The 14,982-nt window shown below is 40.1% G+C and overlaps 1 protein-coding gene across 1 annotated transcript in view; it reads right to left on the bottom strand.

Moving 5' to 3' along the window:
* Positions 1 to 14,982, bottom strand: part of FRY (FRY microtubule binding protein) — a 204,394-nt gene that overhangs the window by 56,242 nt on the left and 133,170 nt on the right. The window contains exons 38-42 of the mRNA XM_063126983.1: positions 13,513 to 13,616; positions 8,151 to 8,336; positions 4,634 to 4,832; positions 2,572 to 2,693; positions 1,649 to 1,836 (exon numbers count right to left, since the gene is read on the bottom strand). Of these exons, the coding sequence (XP_062983053.1) occupies positions 1,649 to 1,836; positions 2,572 to 2,693; positions 4,634 to 4,832; positions 8,151 to 8,336; positions 13,513 to 13,616 (799 nt within the window). The remainder of the gene's footprint in view (positions 1 to 1,648; positions 1,837 to 2,571; positions 2,694 to 4,633; positions 4,833 to 8,150; positions 8,337 to 13,512; positions 13,617 to 14,982) is intronic.

A 14,982-nucleotide genomic window follows, 5' to 3' on the forward strand; every position in this document is an offset into this window, starting at 1 on the left:
ATAATCCTCCTCCTCTCCATGTTATCCTCACAACAACCACCCTGTGAGGTAGGTTGGGCTGAGAGTCTGTGACTGGCCCAAAGTCACCCAGTGGGTTTCCATGGCCGAGTGGGGACTAGAACCTGGATATCCCAACTCCCAGTCCAACACCTTAGCCACTACACCGCACTGGCTCTTACATTTTAAGAATGTAGGTCTTCCTGCATTCTGGAGTCTCAGAGAAGAAACATGAAGGTGATAACCATTCTAAATATGAGTTGATAGATTTATATAATGTTATACTACCTACAGATTTATACTTAATGCTTCTAATGATTCCTAACAGCAAGTTTAACAATTTCACTGCAGCAACACATGAAGCAGACATTTTCAGTGAATTTTCTACCACAACCTCAAAATCTCTTTCCTTGGTAGTCACAGTGGGGATTCTTTTTGTCTCAAACGTGCACTCAGAATGCGTATTCACCGGGCATTGAATCTGTTCTGCCCTTTTAGGATTGTCTTCCCTTTGCTGAAAGTGTATAGTGCACACAGCTTCTCAGACTTTTGAGCAAGACTAGGCAAGTTTCTCACTGCAAGAGGTGACTTGGAATCTGCCCTGCTTCTCTCTGCAGGAGTGCTTTACATTTTCTCTCATTTCGGAAGGATGGCGTCCACTGTAGTTATTCATTTTGTTTGCTCCTTAATGCTTAGCTCTACGTTTTCTAATTAGTGAGCTGAACAGAACAGAAAAAGGCAATGTTGGCTGGAGGTTTTTAGCCTTGTACACATGTGTAGCTATCAAACCATCTGGAGAAATCCATCACTTTACCAGCACTGTGGTTGAGAGGACAATCCAAGGTTAGGTCTTTCCTGACAGCTCATGCACTGTAAAAAACCTTGTCTAGTCTTGCCTCAAGCCCGAGAAACTATACTCCATGTACTCTAATCAGAAGAGACTGTTACATGGCAATTGTGACAGCATGAATAAAGCAATAACGCTATTGTTAAGTATTTTTATAATTATGGCAATGCCATAATTAAAACAAATCAAAATGCAATTATTTTCTTCTGCACTCATTAGAACAATGTTTAATCAGGGCTCTTATAGAATTTCCACAAGCAGGAAATGTATGTGTAGTAAGAATGCACTTTGAATGCCTCTATCAGGTTTACATGGGGCCCATTCAGAAGACACCTTTAACAATGGCTTTAACCATGGTGGTTAAGCCAGAAAGCCAGGCTGTGTTCAGAAGACACCTTAAACCACGGCTTTAACCATAGTGAATAAAGCAAAAAGCCTTATTCACTGTGGTTAAAGCCATGGTTTAAGGTGTCTTCTGAACACAGCCTGGCTTTCTGGCTTAACCATCATGGTGAAAGCCATAGTTTAAGGTGTCTTCTGAATGGGGCCAATGTGTTTCTCAAGCGAGTTTCATTCCAAAGCACTGTGGGAAACGGGGAAGGCTTGTAGCTCGGTGGTAGAGTCCTTGATTTGTATGCAACAGATCCCAGGTTCAATCCCTCACATCTGCAGATGGGACTGAAAAAGGTTCTTGTCTGAAACACTGGAGAGCCACTGTCAGTCAATCTAGCCAAAACTGAGCTAGATGGACCAATGGGTATAAAGCAGCTTCCTATGTACACAAGACAGTAGTATATTTAGTACCTGAATCTCCTCTCCATGTTCTCCAATAACTTCTACTAATCTTGAAAGGAGATCTGACAAGGCATGTGCAGAAAGAGGCTGTTTTAGAGCCCGAAATATCTGGAAAGAGCGGCCAGCGTAATGTCTTGAGGAACTGGAAAGGGCTGTTTGCAAAGCAATTTCACTAAGATGCTGCTCCAAATGAAAACCTAATCAGGCAAAAAACATCAGGCTTAGTACTGAAAATGTACAGATAGACTTTAATGTGGGAACTTGCAAATTTTAATTTACAATGGTTTTTTTTTTTAAGACTATGCTGCCAATGGTAATGGGTAGACTAGGACTGGTTAGCAACTGTTAAACAGTGTTATCTGTAGAAGAGGAGTTAGGTAAAGGGGGCCAAGCTGAGAAGCTCAGTTGGATAGTTATTTTCCTGATCCAAGTAAGCTTCTTTCTCTCCAACATTATAAAGAAAGCTAATTGTACACATTATCCTATTTTATTACCATAGGGTTTCTGACACCTGCAATGCTATGACTAACATGACATTTATCTGAACCATTTTAAAACACTTTAGGGGGAAATATCATAGTTCATAGTTCATAGTTCTTTACATGAAGAAGATCCCAGTTTAACTCCCAGCATTTCCAAATAGGGCTGGTAAAGCCCCTAGATAGCGTAGCCCACCCCTGGTATAGACAACACTGACCTAGTTGAACCAATGGTCTGACTTGGTAAAAATGAGCTTTATATGTTCTTACTTTATGGCAAGGAATGATCTAAAATGAGATCATAAACATAAATCCAGATACCGAGATGTATTCCTTTTTAAAATAAAAATGAACAACTGCTCTGACAGAAATCACCAGGGATTGTACAACAAATGAAAACTTGTGGGTGTGGTCCTTCACGGAAGTCCACCCTAAAAGCAACATATTCAATACCTGACTTCGAATCTTTAAAGACAGACACAACATGGCGCAAGAAATTGGTAAGTTGCTCTGCACTCTTCGTGGTCTGGTTCTTGGGAGTAATATCTTCGTGGCACCAAAGTGGACCAAATGCCCTTAAAAGAAGTAAATGCACAGAAATTTCTTTTTAGTACTGAAATTGAAATAACCAGTTTTAACAGTAAAATGTAACTGAAATGTCCCCACATCACACCACACCCTCCACAAATGAAGGAGGAAAATTTGGATACAAATTCATTCATTCTTATTTGCAGGAAAACATGCATTTATTCCACCCTTATAAAACAATCAATCAAAGATCAGATGATGATCACAACGATGCCACCAGACAATGGAACCAATTGTGTAGGGAGGTTATGGGCTCTCCCACACTAGAGGCCTTCAAGATGCAGCTGGACAGCCATCTGTCAGGGATGCTTTAAGATAAATTCCTGCATTCAGCAGGGGATTGGACTTGATGGCCTTATAGGCCCCTCCCAACTCCACTATTCTATGATTCTAAAACAAGTGAAAGTAAGGAAAATTCTCCCCACACTCCATTGCTTTAATACTAAATTAGTATTTCAAGGGGGCAGGCACAAACACTCTCTGGGCTGCCACAGAAGGCAGGAGCTGGAAGGAAGGGGGGGAATGCATTCCTGTGGCTAACACTGTCTTATCACACTGCAGCAGGTTCATTGCCCAGTCTTGTTTTGTCAGCCCTGTTTGTCAGGTCAAGCATGTGAGTGTTGTCTAACTTGTTACACTGCAGACAGCAGCTTTACCTCCTGCACTCTTGGCACTGCTGTCTGGGTGATTCCTACCACCACTCCCTTCGTCCCTGACAGGGTGGCTTTTGTCCCGTCACACAATTTGTGATTGAAGAGAGGTGTGCTTTCTGCAAACAGTATCTCCCTAGCTTTGTCTTAGGACAAGGCAAACAGATTAGTTCCAGAGACGTGTGTGTGTGTGTGTGTGTGTGTGTGTGTGTGTGTGTGTGTGTGTGTGAAAGTATATATTGTTGTTATTACAACAGAGCAGGAACCTCAATCTTAGTGCTACTGTGCTGATTATTACTTCTAAGGATTGTTTTTTTGAAATCTGGCTTCTTGTTGTGCCTGAATCCATCCCTGAAAACAACCATGGTTTGTTAACCAGCAACAAAGCACAAAGAGAAGCCATGGTTTGTTGTTGGCTTATGATGTCTGGCTTGTTTAAAATGTGGCTTGTTTGCACTGCTGTCTGTCCTGAAATGGAGGAAGAGCAGCCTGAAAAGAAAACCACTCTAAAGGTTGGCAAAATGGAGAAAAACAAATCAGAAATAGGGGAAAATAAGTCACGGTATGTTTGCTAATCTGCAAGACAGTTTGTGGCAAAAGTAACAAATCACAGTTAACCTAAACCATGGCTTAGTGTTACGTTTGAACACACCTCATACATCAGGACTGAAAGAGTGGGACACGGAGTGTTCCCAAGTCTTGAGAAAACTAATTCCTAAACACCACTATTCCTTCTGACCTTATGTACTGCAAAGCATGTCAGAAGCAGCACTGAAAGTGTGTGGATTTTAGTTCTGCTGCATTTTTTCACAGAAGGGAGCACCATGGACTGCCAGCTTTAGTAATTCATTAGAATATGACTCATTTCCATCCAAGGCAAACATGATGCATATTTTATGATGATGATGAAGGTCTGCTCTTCTCAGGCTCTGGCCTGAATACAATATTGCTATCCCTTTGCAACTGTTTTAATATTTTTCACAGGATACCTGTAAAGATAAAAAAAGGACTGGGAAATTTATTATGAGTGCATGACCCACCAGAGACCTATAATGGGGGAACATATCCTTCCAAGTAATTATGAAACAGATAAATTCTTCAAAAGATATGCAGCGGTGCTCTAAGAGTGCAACTCATTGTATCTTTGTTCTAGCCTTGCCCAACCTGGTGCCCTCTAGATGAGTTGGATTATGTTGGCTCAGGATTATGAGTGTTGTAGTAGCACACATCTGGAGGGCACCAAGTTGGGGAAGGCTGCTTTGTTCTGTTTTGATTACCTGGTGGTTAGAAATTCAATCAGCTTGTTTGCCTTTTCATCTGTCTCCACAGCTGGGTTGATGTCTTCTATCTCTTGGGTAATCTGTGGGAGGTTCCCACTGCTTCCTCCAAGGCTGATACTGGAGGATGTAGAGCTAGAGCTCAGGCCAGAATCTGGCACAGGAGATGACTGATACTCCCTCAGAAAGTCAAAGCCACCTAGCAGCAATTAAGAAAAAACAGATAAATACAGAATGCGCCATTTTGTTTGAAAGCATAAGGCAAATATGTCTTTGAAATAGTTAGCTGCCCCAAATCCTCATGGAATAGAAAGCATAAAAAAGAAGAGATTGCACGATCAAATCTAGGGTGACCATATGAAAAGGACAGGGCTCCTGTATCTTTAACAGTTGCATAGAAAAGGGAATTTCAGCAGGTGTCCTTTGTATATATGAAGAACCTGGTGAAATTCCCTCTTCATCACAACAGTTAAAGTTGCAGGAGCTATACTAGAGTGACCAGATTTAAAAGAGGGCAGGGTACCTGCAGCTTTAACTGTTGTGATGAAGAGGAAATTTCAACAGGTTCTCCGTATGTACAAATGACACCTGCTGAAATTCCCTTTTCAATACAACTGTTAAAGATACAGGAGCCCTGTCCTCTTTTTCATATGGTCACCCTATCAAATCAATAGTCTGGAACAATTACACTATAGCGAAAAGGTATATATTGTTGTTTGAAAAGATGCATGCCCTTATACTAACAGGAACATAGGAAGCTGTCTTATACTGAGTCAGGCCACTGGTCCATGTAGCTCAGTATTATTTACACTGATTAGCAGCACTACAGGAGTTTGCCAATGACTGAACCTGGAACCTTTGCATGCAATGTAGACTCTATGGAAGTTCATATAGTCACTGAACTGGCAAAGTCCCTCACAAACTGGTGGAGAGAGGGCATGCCTCCTTCTTTCCTACCATATTTTATAATGTCACATACAATGAAAGCACTCCACAAATACACCCAATTTCCAGTATTCTTCCATTTAAAAAAGGAGGCAGCAGATTACACAAAGAGGCCTGCATGACAAAGCATCCATTTAGACTGCCTGCATCATATATGGTGCTACCTGCACAATAGGAGAAAGGGAGACACACCTGTCCCTCAACCATGCAAAGGCTTACTAGGCCAGTGAGAGTATATGAACTGGTTCAGTGTCCTAGCTTTTACACCACAGTGTAATTCTATCTAAACAAAAACTTTAAAGGCGCAATCCTAGGGATGTTTAGACATAAATATAGATATATCCTACATCTCCCAGTATTCCCCTGCCAGCCGGGGAATGCTGGCAGTTGTTGGACTTGCACATGCATAGGATTGAGCCCTAAAATGTGTCTGTGGCTCTGGTCTAAAAGGAGGTCTTTATAAGGGGCATTAGAAGCATGACAGCAGACAACTGTATAAAAAAAGTATAGAAATTGTAAAACATAAAAAAGAACATGTATAACAAAATGGGCTATTTGACAAGTTGTCCTGCATTCTGCAAGTTGTGTAATTTACTGTTACTATCTACATTCCTTTTGAGAGGTTTCTGATAAAAATCATGAAAGCCATCTATCTTCATTTGTTCTGGTACTGCACCAAAGCAATGGATTAGCAAAGGTGAGGAGCTTGAAATTAAATTTCTGTTCTTTTTAGAGTTCTCAAAGTTTAGTTTTGAGATTTAAGGGTTATCCTGCCTATAAATTACTCATGGCGGTTTGCAACATTATAAAATACAATAGAAATACAAGGAAGTACGATAAAATACATTACAATTAGATTGAATACGTTATCAATTTTTCAGGACTATTTTTAAAGTATCAGCTTACGGGTGGGGGGGGAATATCATGTTTCCCTTTCTCACACTAATAAATGTCCCTCCCCCACAGTGAGTTAATACATTTTTTATTCATACATGTACACAGTGAAACATGGCATTAACCTGTTATTTCACATCATGTGTTGAGATATTTATCTCCCTGTTTTCTCCAGTGTGGCTTTACTCCAAAACAAAACAAATGACCATCAATAGTACATACAGTTTATAATTTTTTTTATAGACTTAATTTTTTTTTAAATTTAAAATTTAAAACTTTATTGATTTAAAAATCTCACTCTCTCTCTCTCTCTAAGTTTATATAGTGTTTTTATATATATTGATCTCTCTCTCTCTAATATTTTTAAATCTACACAAATTTATAAACTGAATGCGCTACCGGTGGTCCTTTGTTTCATTTTGGAGTGCTGTATCATGTGCATCAGTTGATTCAGTGTGACTTGATCTAGTTTAGGTAAAAGAACCTTGGCTGTAACTAGTAACAGGGGAATTCAGTATGGTCAGATGAGCACCTAAAGTGTGGTGTAGTGGCTAAGATGTTGGACTGGGAGTTGGGAGATCTGGGGTTCTGGTCCCCACTCAGCCATGGAAACCCACTGGGTAACTTTGGGCCAGTCAGACTCTCAGCCCAGCCTACCTCACAGGGTTGCTGTTGTGAGGATAAAATGAAGGGGAGGATTATGTATGCCACCTTAGGTTCCTTGGTGGAAAAAAAGATGGGATATAAATGAAAATAAATAAATAAAAATAAAATAAAGTATGTATGTGAAATCATTTTTACCTTTAGGGTGGATTCCTGCATTGAGCAGGGGGTTGGACTCGATGGCCTTACAGACCCCTTCCAACTCTACTAATCTATGATTCACATAATTTATTGCTCTTGTAGTGAATTTGTGGAATTTAGCTTACTGGCTTGAAAAATGTTAGTTCCAAAATGCAGTACATTCAATGTTTCTATCTAACATTGCAATCCTATGGTCCCTGGGTGAGGGGTCCCAGGGATCATAGGATATGTTGGAATTCCTCTCCTATGGCAGTAGACACTCCTACAACCTCAGGAGGGAGAATCCTACCTCAGATCCTTTCCTCCTCCCCCACCACCTCACAAACACCGCAGAAAACATCTTGAGGTTGCTCTTCTGAGTTTGCAACAGCAATGTCAGTGTCATAAAAAGGGGGCATTCTGGTGGACAGGAAGGGAGAGGCCAAGATCCTCAGGATCCTACAACTCTCCACCGTCGCTCCTGACCACTGCTGGTAAGTGAGCTACACAAGTGAGAGGCTCACCTAGACGATTTTCTTTTCTTTTGAAGAGGAACAAGAGGCAAAATCATGTCCAATGTTCCTCCTCCCTTGCCTTGTTCCTGCTGGCAGGGCATAGGATAGACAGAGGGTGCCAGTCTATCTATTATGAGCATCTATTGGTAATCTACTCTAAAAGCTACTCTATTGGGAACTACTGTCTATTGGTAATCTACTCAAAATCTGCTAAAGAAGGAGTCTATGTTACATTTTGATTTGTCCTTCATTCCTCTTTTGCTGCTCTATGTACAGCAAGCACAGAAAGAAGACCACAGGATCAAATGAGGGATAACTGGGACGATAAGGGACAAGTCAAAACAAAACAAAGATATACCCTAACAATTGCTCTTTATTACCTGTATAGAAGTATTCAGGCAGATAAGCTGACTGCACTGTGAGGGTCTTGGTGTCATTCATCTCTCTGGTCTGAAGAAGTACTGAGGCAATGGCTTGAAAATTACTGTTGCATGATAGCGCAATCAAAAGATGGAGCAACAGCTTTCTACTGTGCTCAAAGACTTCAGGGCGGTAATGGTCAAGACCTAAGGGGATGCAATTAACAGCAATTATTGAATGTGAAGTATAAACAAGTTAACATTCCAGAAATAGCAAACACTTCAGAGAACTGCACGTCATTAGTACAGAAACAAATACAAGTTAGGGTTTGCTTCGTCGCATAGCTGTATTATGAACCTAGTACTCATGAAATCTAGGGCTGCAACATTTAATCAGTTAGCTTAATCAACTCAAAAACCTTTAATCAACTATAGAAGTGTCCTACTTAGTGGATTATATATAATGTTTACTTCTAAAAACTGCTAGCAAGACCATTTAAAGAAGTGCTCCTTCTGCTCTCACATAGGAAGAATGCCTCTAAGATGACACATGAGCCAATCATACCTAATATGACACATGAGTGCAGCATCTAAAAACAAAGAAAGGATGCTTCTATCTTCAGAAATATTGTTTAATTAATTAATAAATAAAATCAAACATATATAATTAATCAACTTACTATAGAGTAAGTCCCAGTGAATACAAAGAGGCTTAATTCAGAATGAACATAAATAGGATTACACTGTGACGTTTCTTTAATCAGACAACACCCTAGTGAGAACTTCTAAAATAGTTGCCCTTTAAAAATAACCTTCCAACCACCTTCCTTTTGGGGAAACAAGGAAACAAATGAAAGGAGCATGATGAGCAGACTTGGAGCAATCTCTCTGTGTGTCTCTCTCATTTTTTCCTCCTATTTTTGTTTTGGAAGTGACGTACGTGGAATAAATAGTACTGCTTTCCTTCCACTATGATATTGGCTAAGTTTGTGAATGTCTGGCCGAGTCAGGATGAATGTTTGGTGAGTGTAGGAACATTTGTAAGAAAGAGGCTGCCCTTCTTAATTAAACAGCAAAATCTTCACGAAGCTGTCGGCTGGAAGACCTTTAGAATCCATGCATGTCCTCTTTATACATGGTGCATGTACAATAAATATGGTCTGCAGTAATACCAGCATGCCTACAACATTCTTTCACAAACTTAAACATCCTCTGTGAATGAAAAGGCTGGGTTGGATCTATAAGAGTCCTTTTGGTATGCAGAAAGCACCTTCCACTCATAGGACAGCTGCTTAATAGGTCACACTAGGATGTAGGGTGATAAATGTGAAACTAATCAACAATGTTCTTCTGCTTAGCAAGAACATGTGCATTGCAAGCTCTTGTACATGCAGGAGCATGAGAACTGCTACACAATATACTTATGATCACACCACTGCATGAAATCGTGGACAATGTCTTCAGCAAGCGCTGGCAGAACAGAGCAAGCAGCTATTTCTCTTTTATTCACAGTTCTTTGGATCCAACCCAGCCCGTCTATTTCCACTGGAAATTGTGCTATAGTTACCATGAACATTCGAATTATGGTGAAGGTTGTTTTTAAAGAAATAGTTTAACGCCACAAATCTTCTTAGATGCCTCTTGGATTCTAAATGAATCTAGAAAAGTCTGTCCACTTACAAATTATCCCATTACCAGTCTTACCTTTTACAGGAGTTTTTTTAACTATGAGGTTTCTAAATTATAGTCTCTAAACAAAACATAATTTCCCTTTTTTTTAAAAAAAAAAAATTGTGTTATACTTTATAATGTATTACGTTACTTTCCATTTTTACTTTTGGCTTTAGGGACTTTCTCTATTTTCCAGCTTCTTTTAGCCACTAATCCAGGGGAATGAGAACTGCTGAATTCAACTTTGGAGGAGGCCTCAGTGGCCACATTTCAGTGGTGGACAAGGCCAAAGGCAAAAGGACTGGGGTCAAACATGCAAAAAATACAACCCTACTGTAACTAAAAGCTCTTATTGCCAGTAACGAAGCCTTAGGAGAGGCATTTCAACTTCTCAGAATGTGGGGAAAAACTGCACAAAAGCCAAACCATGATCAATGGCTGGGGAAAAGGGGTCACAGCCATCTGGAGAACCCTGGAGGGCTGGATTTGGCTCCTAGGTTTGATGTTCCGCACCCTGGGCTGGAGCCTTAGCAGATACCATGGTTCAGCTGAGATACACTTTCTTTTCGAGGGAGGCATCAGCTGCTGCAGTGTGTGAGATGTGTGTGTGTGTGTGTGAGAGAGAGAGAGAGGGGGGGGAGGGAAAGAGGTTTCTCCTATCAAGTTGCTTTCTACTGAAAGGTAACTTAGACCACAGTTCAGTTCAGACAACATGTTTCTCAACGGTGGTTTTAGAACTCCATGGTGGAGTTTTTATACCACCATTGAGAAATGTGTTGTCTGGCAGGAAAACTCCACACAACGGTGGAGTTTTTTTTGGAAAACACTCCACACAGAATATCCATGCTGTACAGTGGAGAGTTCCTGCACAACTATTGTGTGGCATGTTGTGCGGTAGGCTCCATGGAGTTTTCCATTGCACTGAGTTGACTTTTCCCACTGGCTACAGAGTTCCCTGGCAAGAGTGGCAAAAGGAGAGAAGGACGCTCCTGGAGAGCCGCCTGGATCATTTTTTTTGCAGCAATGGCTGATGGGATACCATCGGGAGGACCAGGGGAGGAGAGAGGGCAGAGGAACTGTCAATCAAACGTCACAATGGATTTTACTCAACTCCATGGTAACCCACAGTCACACAACAGTGGAGTTAGAACATGTTATGTAGGAAGACCTCCTAAAAACTCAACTGTTGAGTGGAGTTTTCACGCTGCATTGACTAACGTATTGTCTGAACTGAGCCCATGTTTGTTTTTGGGTATTCAACTGAAAGATAGTATGCAAAACACACACACTGACACAAACAAGTATATTGTTGTTTAGCCAAGTGGCTAGTTTAAACCTGCCAGTTTCCAAAATATAACATCTTAATGGAGATCTACCACAGAGATCAAGACAATATTCAGAGTGAGTTAATTCTTCAGCAGCTTTAAAAAAACACCTCAGGCAAAGGTAAAGTGAAAAGCTTAGTGCTGGTCTGAAAATGTTTGGCCATCTGTTCCCAGAAATATATTTTAATTTCACTTTGAAGAATTATTAGTTATGTTCTATTTCCTAATCTCTTATGAACAGATGGGTTTAATAATTTATGAATGATTATTAAATTAAGAATATTTACTGATTAAAAAAAGCAAATGTGTTTGTAGTGCTCACAATTCCTCTATGGTTTCCTGAGGCCCATATCCATTGACAGGATCTGTCAAAATATAGATCTCTTGTTAAAAATTATTCTGTTTCTCATACATTTTTCATTCCATGGTAATGAAATATCTAGAGAAATTAAGACTGTACAATTCAATCTACGACTTACACTCATCAGTCCTTTAATCGTTTTTTCATTAATTCCTCAGCTATTTATTTTATTCATTTATTGTATTTTATTCACAGTATTTATATACCCCTCTACATCCTAGAGATTTCAGAGCAGTGAAAAACAGATAGGATAAAAGAATAAAAACACCATATAAAAAAATTACTAATTTTGAAAGAAACCGAGTTCTGGTAAAACTACGGCTGGTCATGCAAGAAAGTTCCTGAAATAACAATGTTTTCAGGTGGTGCTAAAAGCAACACAACCTTGGATGCCTGCCTGACCTCCAGAGGCAGGGAATTCCATAGGAAGGGGGCTACCACACTGAAGGCTCTTCCCCTGATGGACTCCAATTGGACCATAAGTCCATGTGGAACCACTAGGAACCATCAGCTACCATCTAGATGTCATCATATGAAGTAGAAATCAAGCTCTGTACATTGAACATTTTCTTTAGCTGAACTTGAATCAGCCTGTGCTAAAATCTCAAGCTGATTCTTCACCTTGTCTACATTCTAACTGCCTGGCTCCATAGGCCACTGTCATGAGCCAACAACTTACAGGATCCAAGGTGAGAGATCTTGGCACAGGTGCAGAGACCGCTCATCCCTTCATAGCTCTGGACACTAGCCCCAGCATTTGGACAAGAGCTGCCTGGGGATTGGTGTGCCAGTTCTTACTGTCTTGTCCTCCTATTGCATTATTCTGGTGTGCAAGTAGGACTTCCTTCCACCCCCTTAGGGTGATATCATATGAGCCAGCCAAATTATGTGTAAGGCAGGGGTGGGCAACCTGGGGCACAACAGATGTTGTTAGGATGTAACTCCCATTATCCCTCACCACTGGCTATGATGGCTAGGACTGATGGGAGTTGCAGTCCAACAAGATCTGGAGGATTATGCAGTGTTTACGTTCCAATAACTGGTGGTGGACGGCGGCAGGTTTGTTTTTGTTAGATTCCAGAAATGTTCAAATTTTGTTTGCAAAATGAAATAAATAGATGCACTCCTTTTGGGTCCCATGATTTGTGTAAATATGAATATTACTTCCCCACCCCACCCCAGGTCTTTAAATATGACCAAATGGGATCATGTGTTTTTTTCCCCAAAAAAATATTTTTCTGGTCTTTAAATTTGTGCAAATGGGATTGTATTTTGTTTTTTTGTTTTTTTTAAAATAGGTCTGTAAACTGCCCAGACAGCTTCAGCTATGGGGCAGTATAAATACATAATAATTATTATAAATAAATAATTATAAACTTATACAACTGGGGTCATACTTTTTTTAAAAAAAATCTTCATTGGTTGTTTTTCTCAAGTCCACCTGACTGCTTTGTATTCCTTTTGTAAATATCCTTGTCAGTTTCATCCTCTCCGCACATTACTTTATTTAGGTCAGCAGAGACATTTTCACTACTTGTCAAAGAACTTCCAAGTTTCATCTTCCGCTTCAGCGCTCCCCCTTTCTGCTTCACTTGGGGTTCTCATCCAACAAGGAGATCCACATGTGAATTTACCTTGGAGGACCACCCATCAATTTTTATGACCATGTTGTGCTTAGTGATACTATTTAATCTACTATTTGCAATATTAACTTCTAACTATTAGCAACTTCAGTTTGTTCAAAACTTTACCACCATCTGATGAATGAACATCCAAACCAGTGGGATGAAACCTGTATAATTTTGGTTTGGACTCTACCGTGTTACCCTTAACAGCTTCTCTTCTCATAGCGCAAAAGGGGGGAAATTACAAGAATGGAATAATTGTATAGAGAATAGATTTAGCAATAAATGGAACCAAGAATATTGAAACAGAAGCCAGCAAATGGAGGAAGATTGAGACATACAAAGTTCCATCTTTGTTAGGAATTCAGTTTCAACTTCAGTTCTGGCGTAATATTACTTACCTAAGAAGAGCGCATGCAATAATAATGGGAGGTGGAGCGCCCAGTCTTCTCTTACGCTGTGATCTACTACCATCTCAGTCATGAAAATGACAGCGATATTGCACCTAACAGAGAAAGTAAGATGAATCATTTCAACAAATGCAACGAGAATGGGGAAAAAACAGCAGCAATCATACACAAGCTGATCAGATAGCACCAAGTGTAGCTTATTCAGAACATGGTAACTTCTAAGCTATGGAGGATTTAAAAATGATGCAAAGAAAGGCTCTGAACAATAATATACAATGGGTTGTATCCAACCATAGCTGTGCACGAGCAGAGCAGCATCTGTTAGGGGAATGGATTTCCCTCCCCCATGCAGCCCCTGTGCCCCCTCCCCGCCCAAATCTGTTTCAGAGAATAAGGGAACCCTCTGGATGAGGGGAAGGAAAAGTCTTGTGGTATGAGCAGAAGACCTTTAGTGAATGTAACCCACTGTTTTGCTATTAAAGAACCGAAGTAACTAGTAGAGGCGTATATGAAAGGAATGTCAAAACTTCACAAAACTCTGTTTCAGATAGAGTATTTGAAGGTACAAAGCCTCATCTTGCGTAATTTAAATCAGTAACTCTCTGGCACCAGTATTTCTCTATCTCAAAATAATTATATAGTTCGAATAGTACAAAAGACAGGGCTACTCTTGCATGGCAAGATAAGTGTCTGGAATGCAGTAGCTCGTTGGGTGGAATCATTGGGCAGGGTAGCAACGTTTCACCTTTCCCTGCCCATGGGATTTCTTTCCTGTAAAGGTTTCCCTGCAACTGTTTTTAATCCATTTTCACCCAGACAAAGAAGTAAGCATAGCTTGGGGGGAAAGGGTCTGAAAGAAATATTTGCAGTGGAGAATTATCAGGTGTGGGAAAAGATGAGTGCTGGTTCTCCTTAGCAAATGTCCCGCATGTCCCCCATTTATGTACCCTGGCATACATGCTTTTGAAAACTGGGGATGCTTGAAGAATTCATTTACTCCACACCTCCCAAATCACTATGTGGAACAGAACATGGTTTTATAGCTCATCCTGCAGTTTTCCAAACTTAGAAAATGATCCCCAAATTGCCTTTCACCTTAAAAGACTTTTATCAAAGTTTAACAGCCACTCCAAAGAGTTAGAAAGCGCTGTAGCTAGTATGCAGGAGTTCCAAATGTAGCGGCAAGTAATAATGGGGGAGGAATTTGTTCAGTTCGCCTTTTGATGCGAGCTTACCTAGTTTCATATTTTTGAAACACTATACAAACCAAAACTCAGGTATCCTTTGGAATACGCACTTCTCTGAAATTTGCAATGCAGTTTTCCAATAAAAAACGTATATATTAGGGAAAACAACATTAAAAAATGAATATTAGGAAAATTACATACAAAAAAAGAGTATATTCAGCAAAAATGCATACAAAATGCATGCTTCAGGATAAATATGCAGGAGATTTCTTTA

Source organism: Elgaria multicarinata, chromosome 5 (genome assembly GCF_023053635.1).
Source record: "Elgaria multicarinata webbii isolate HBS135686 ecotype San Diego chromosome 5, rElgMul1.1.pri, whole genome shotgun sequence".
NCBI lineage: Eukaryota > Metazoa > Chordata > Lepidosauria > Squamata > Anguidae > Elgaria > Elgaria multicarinata.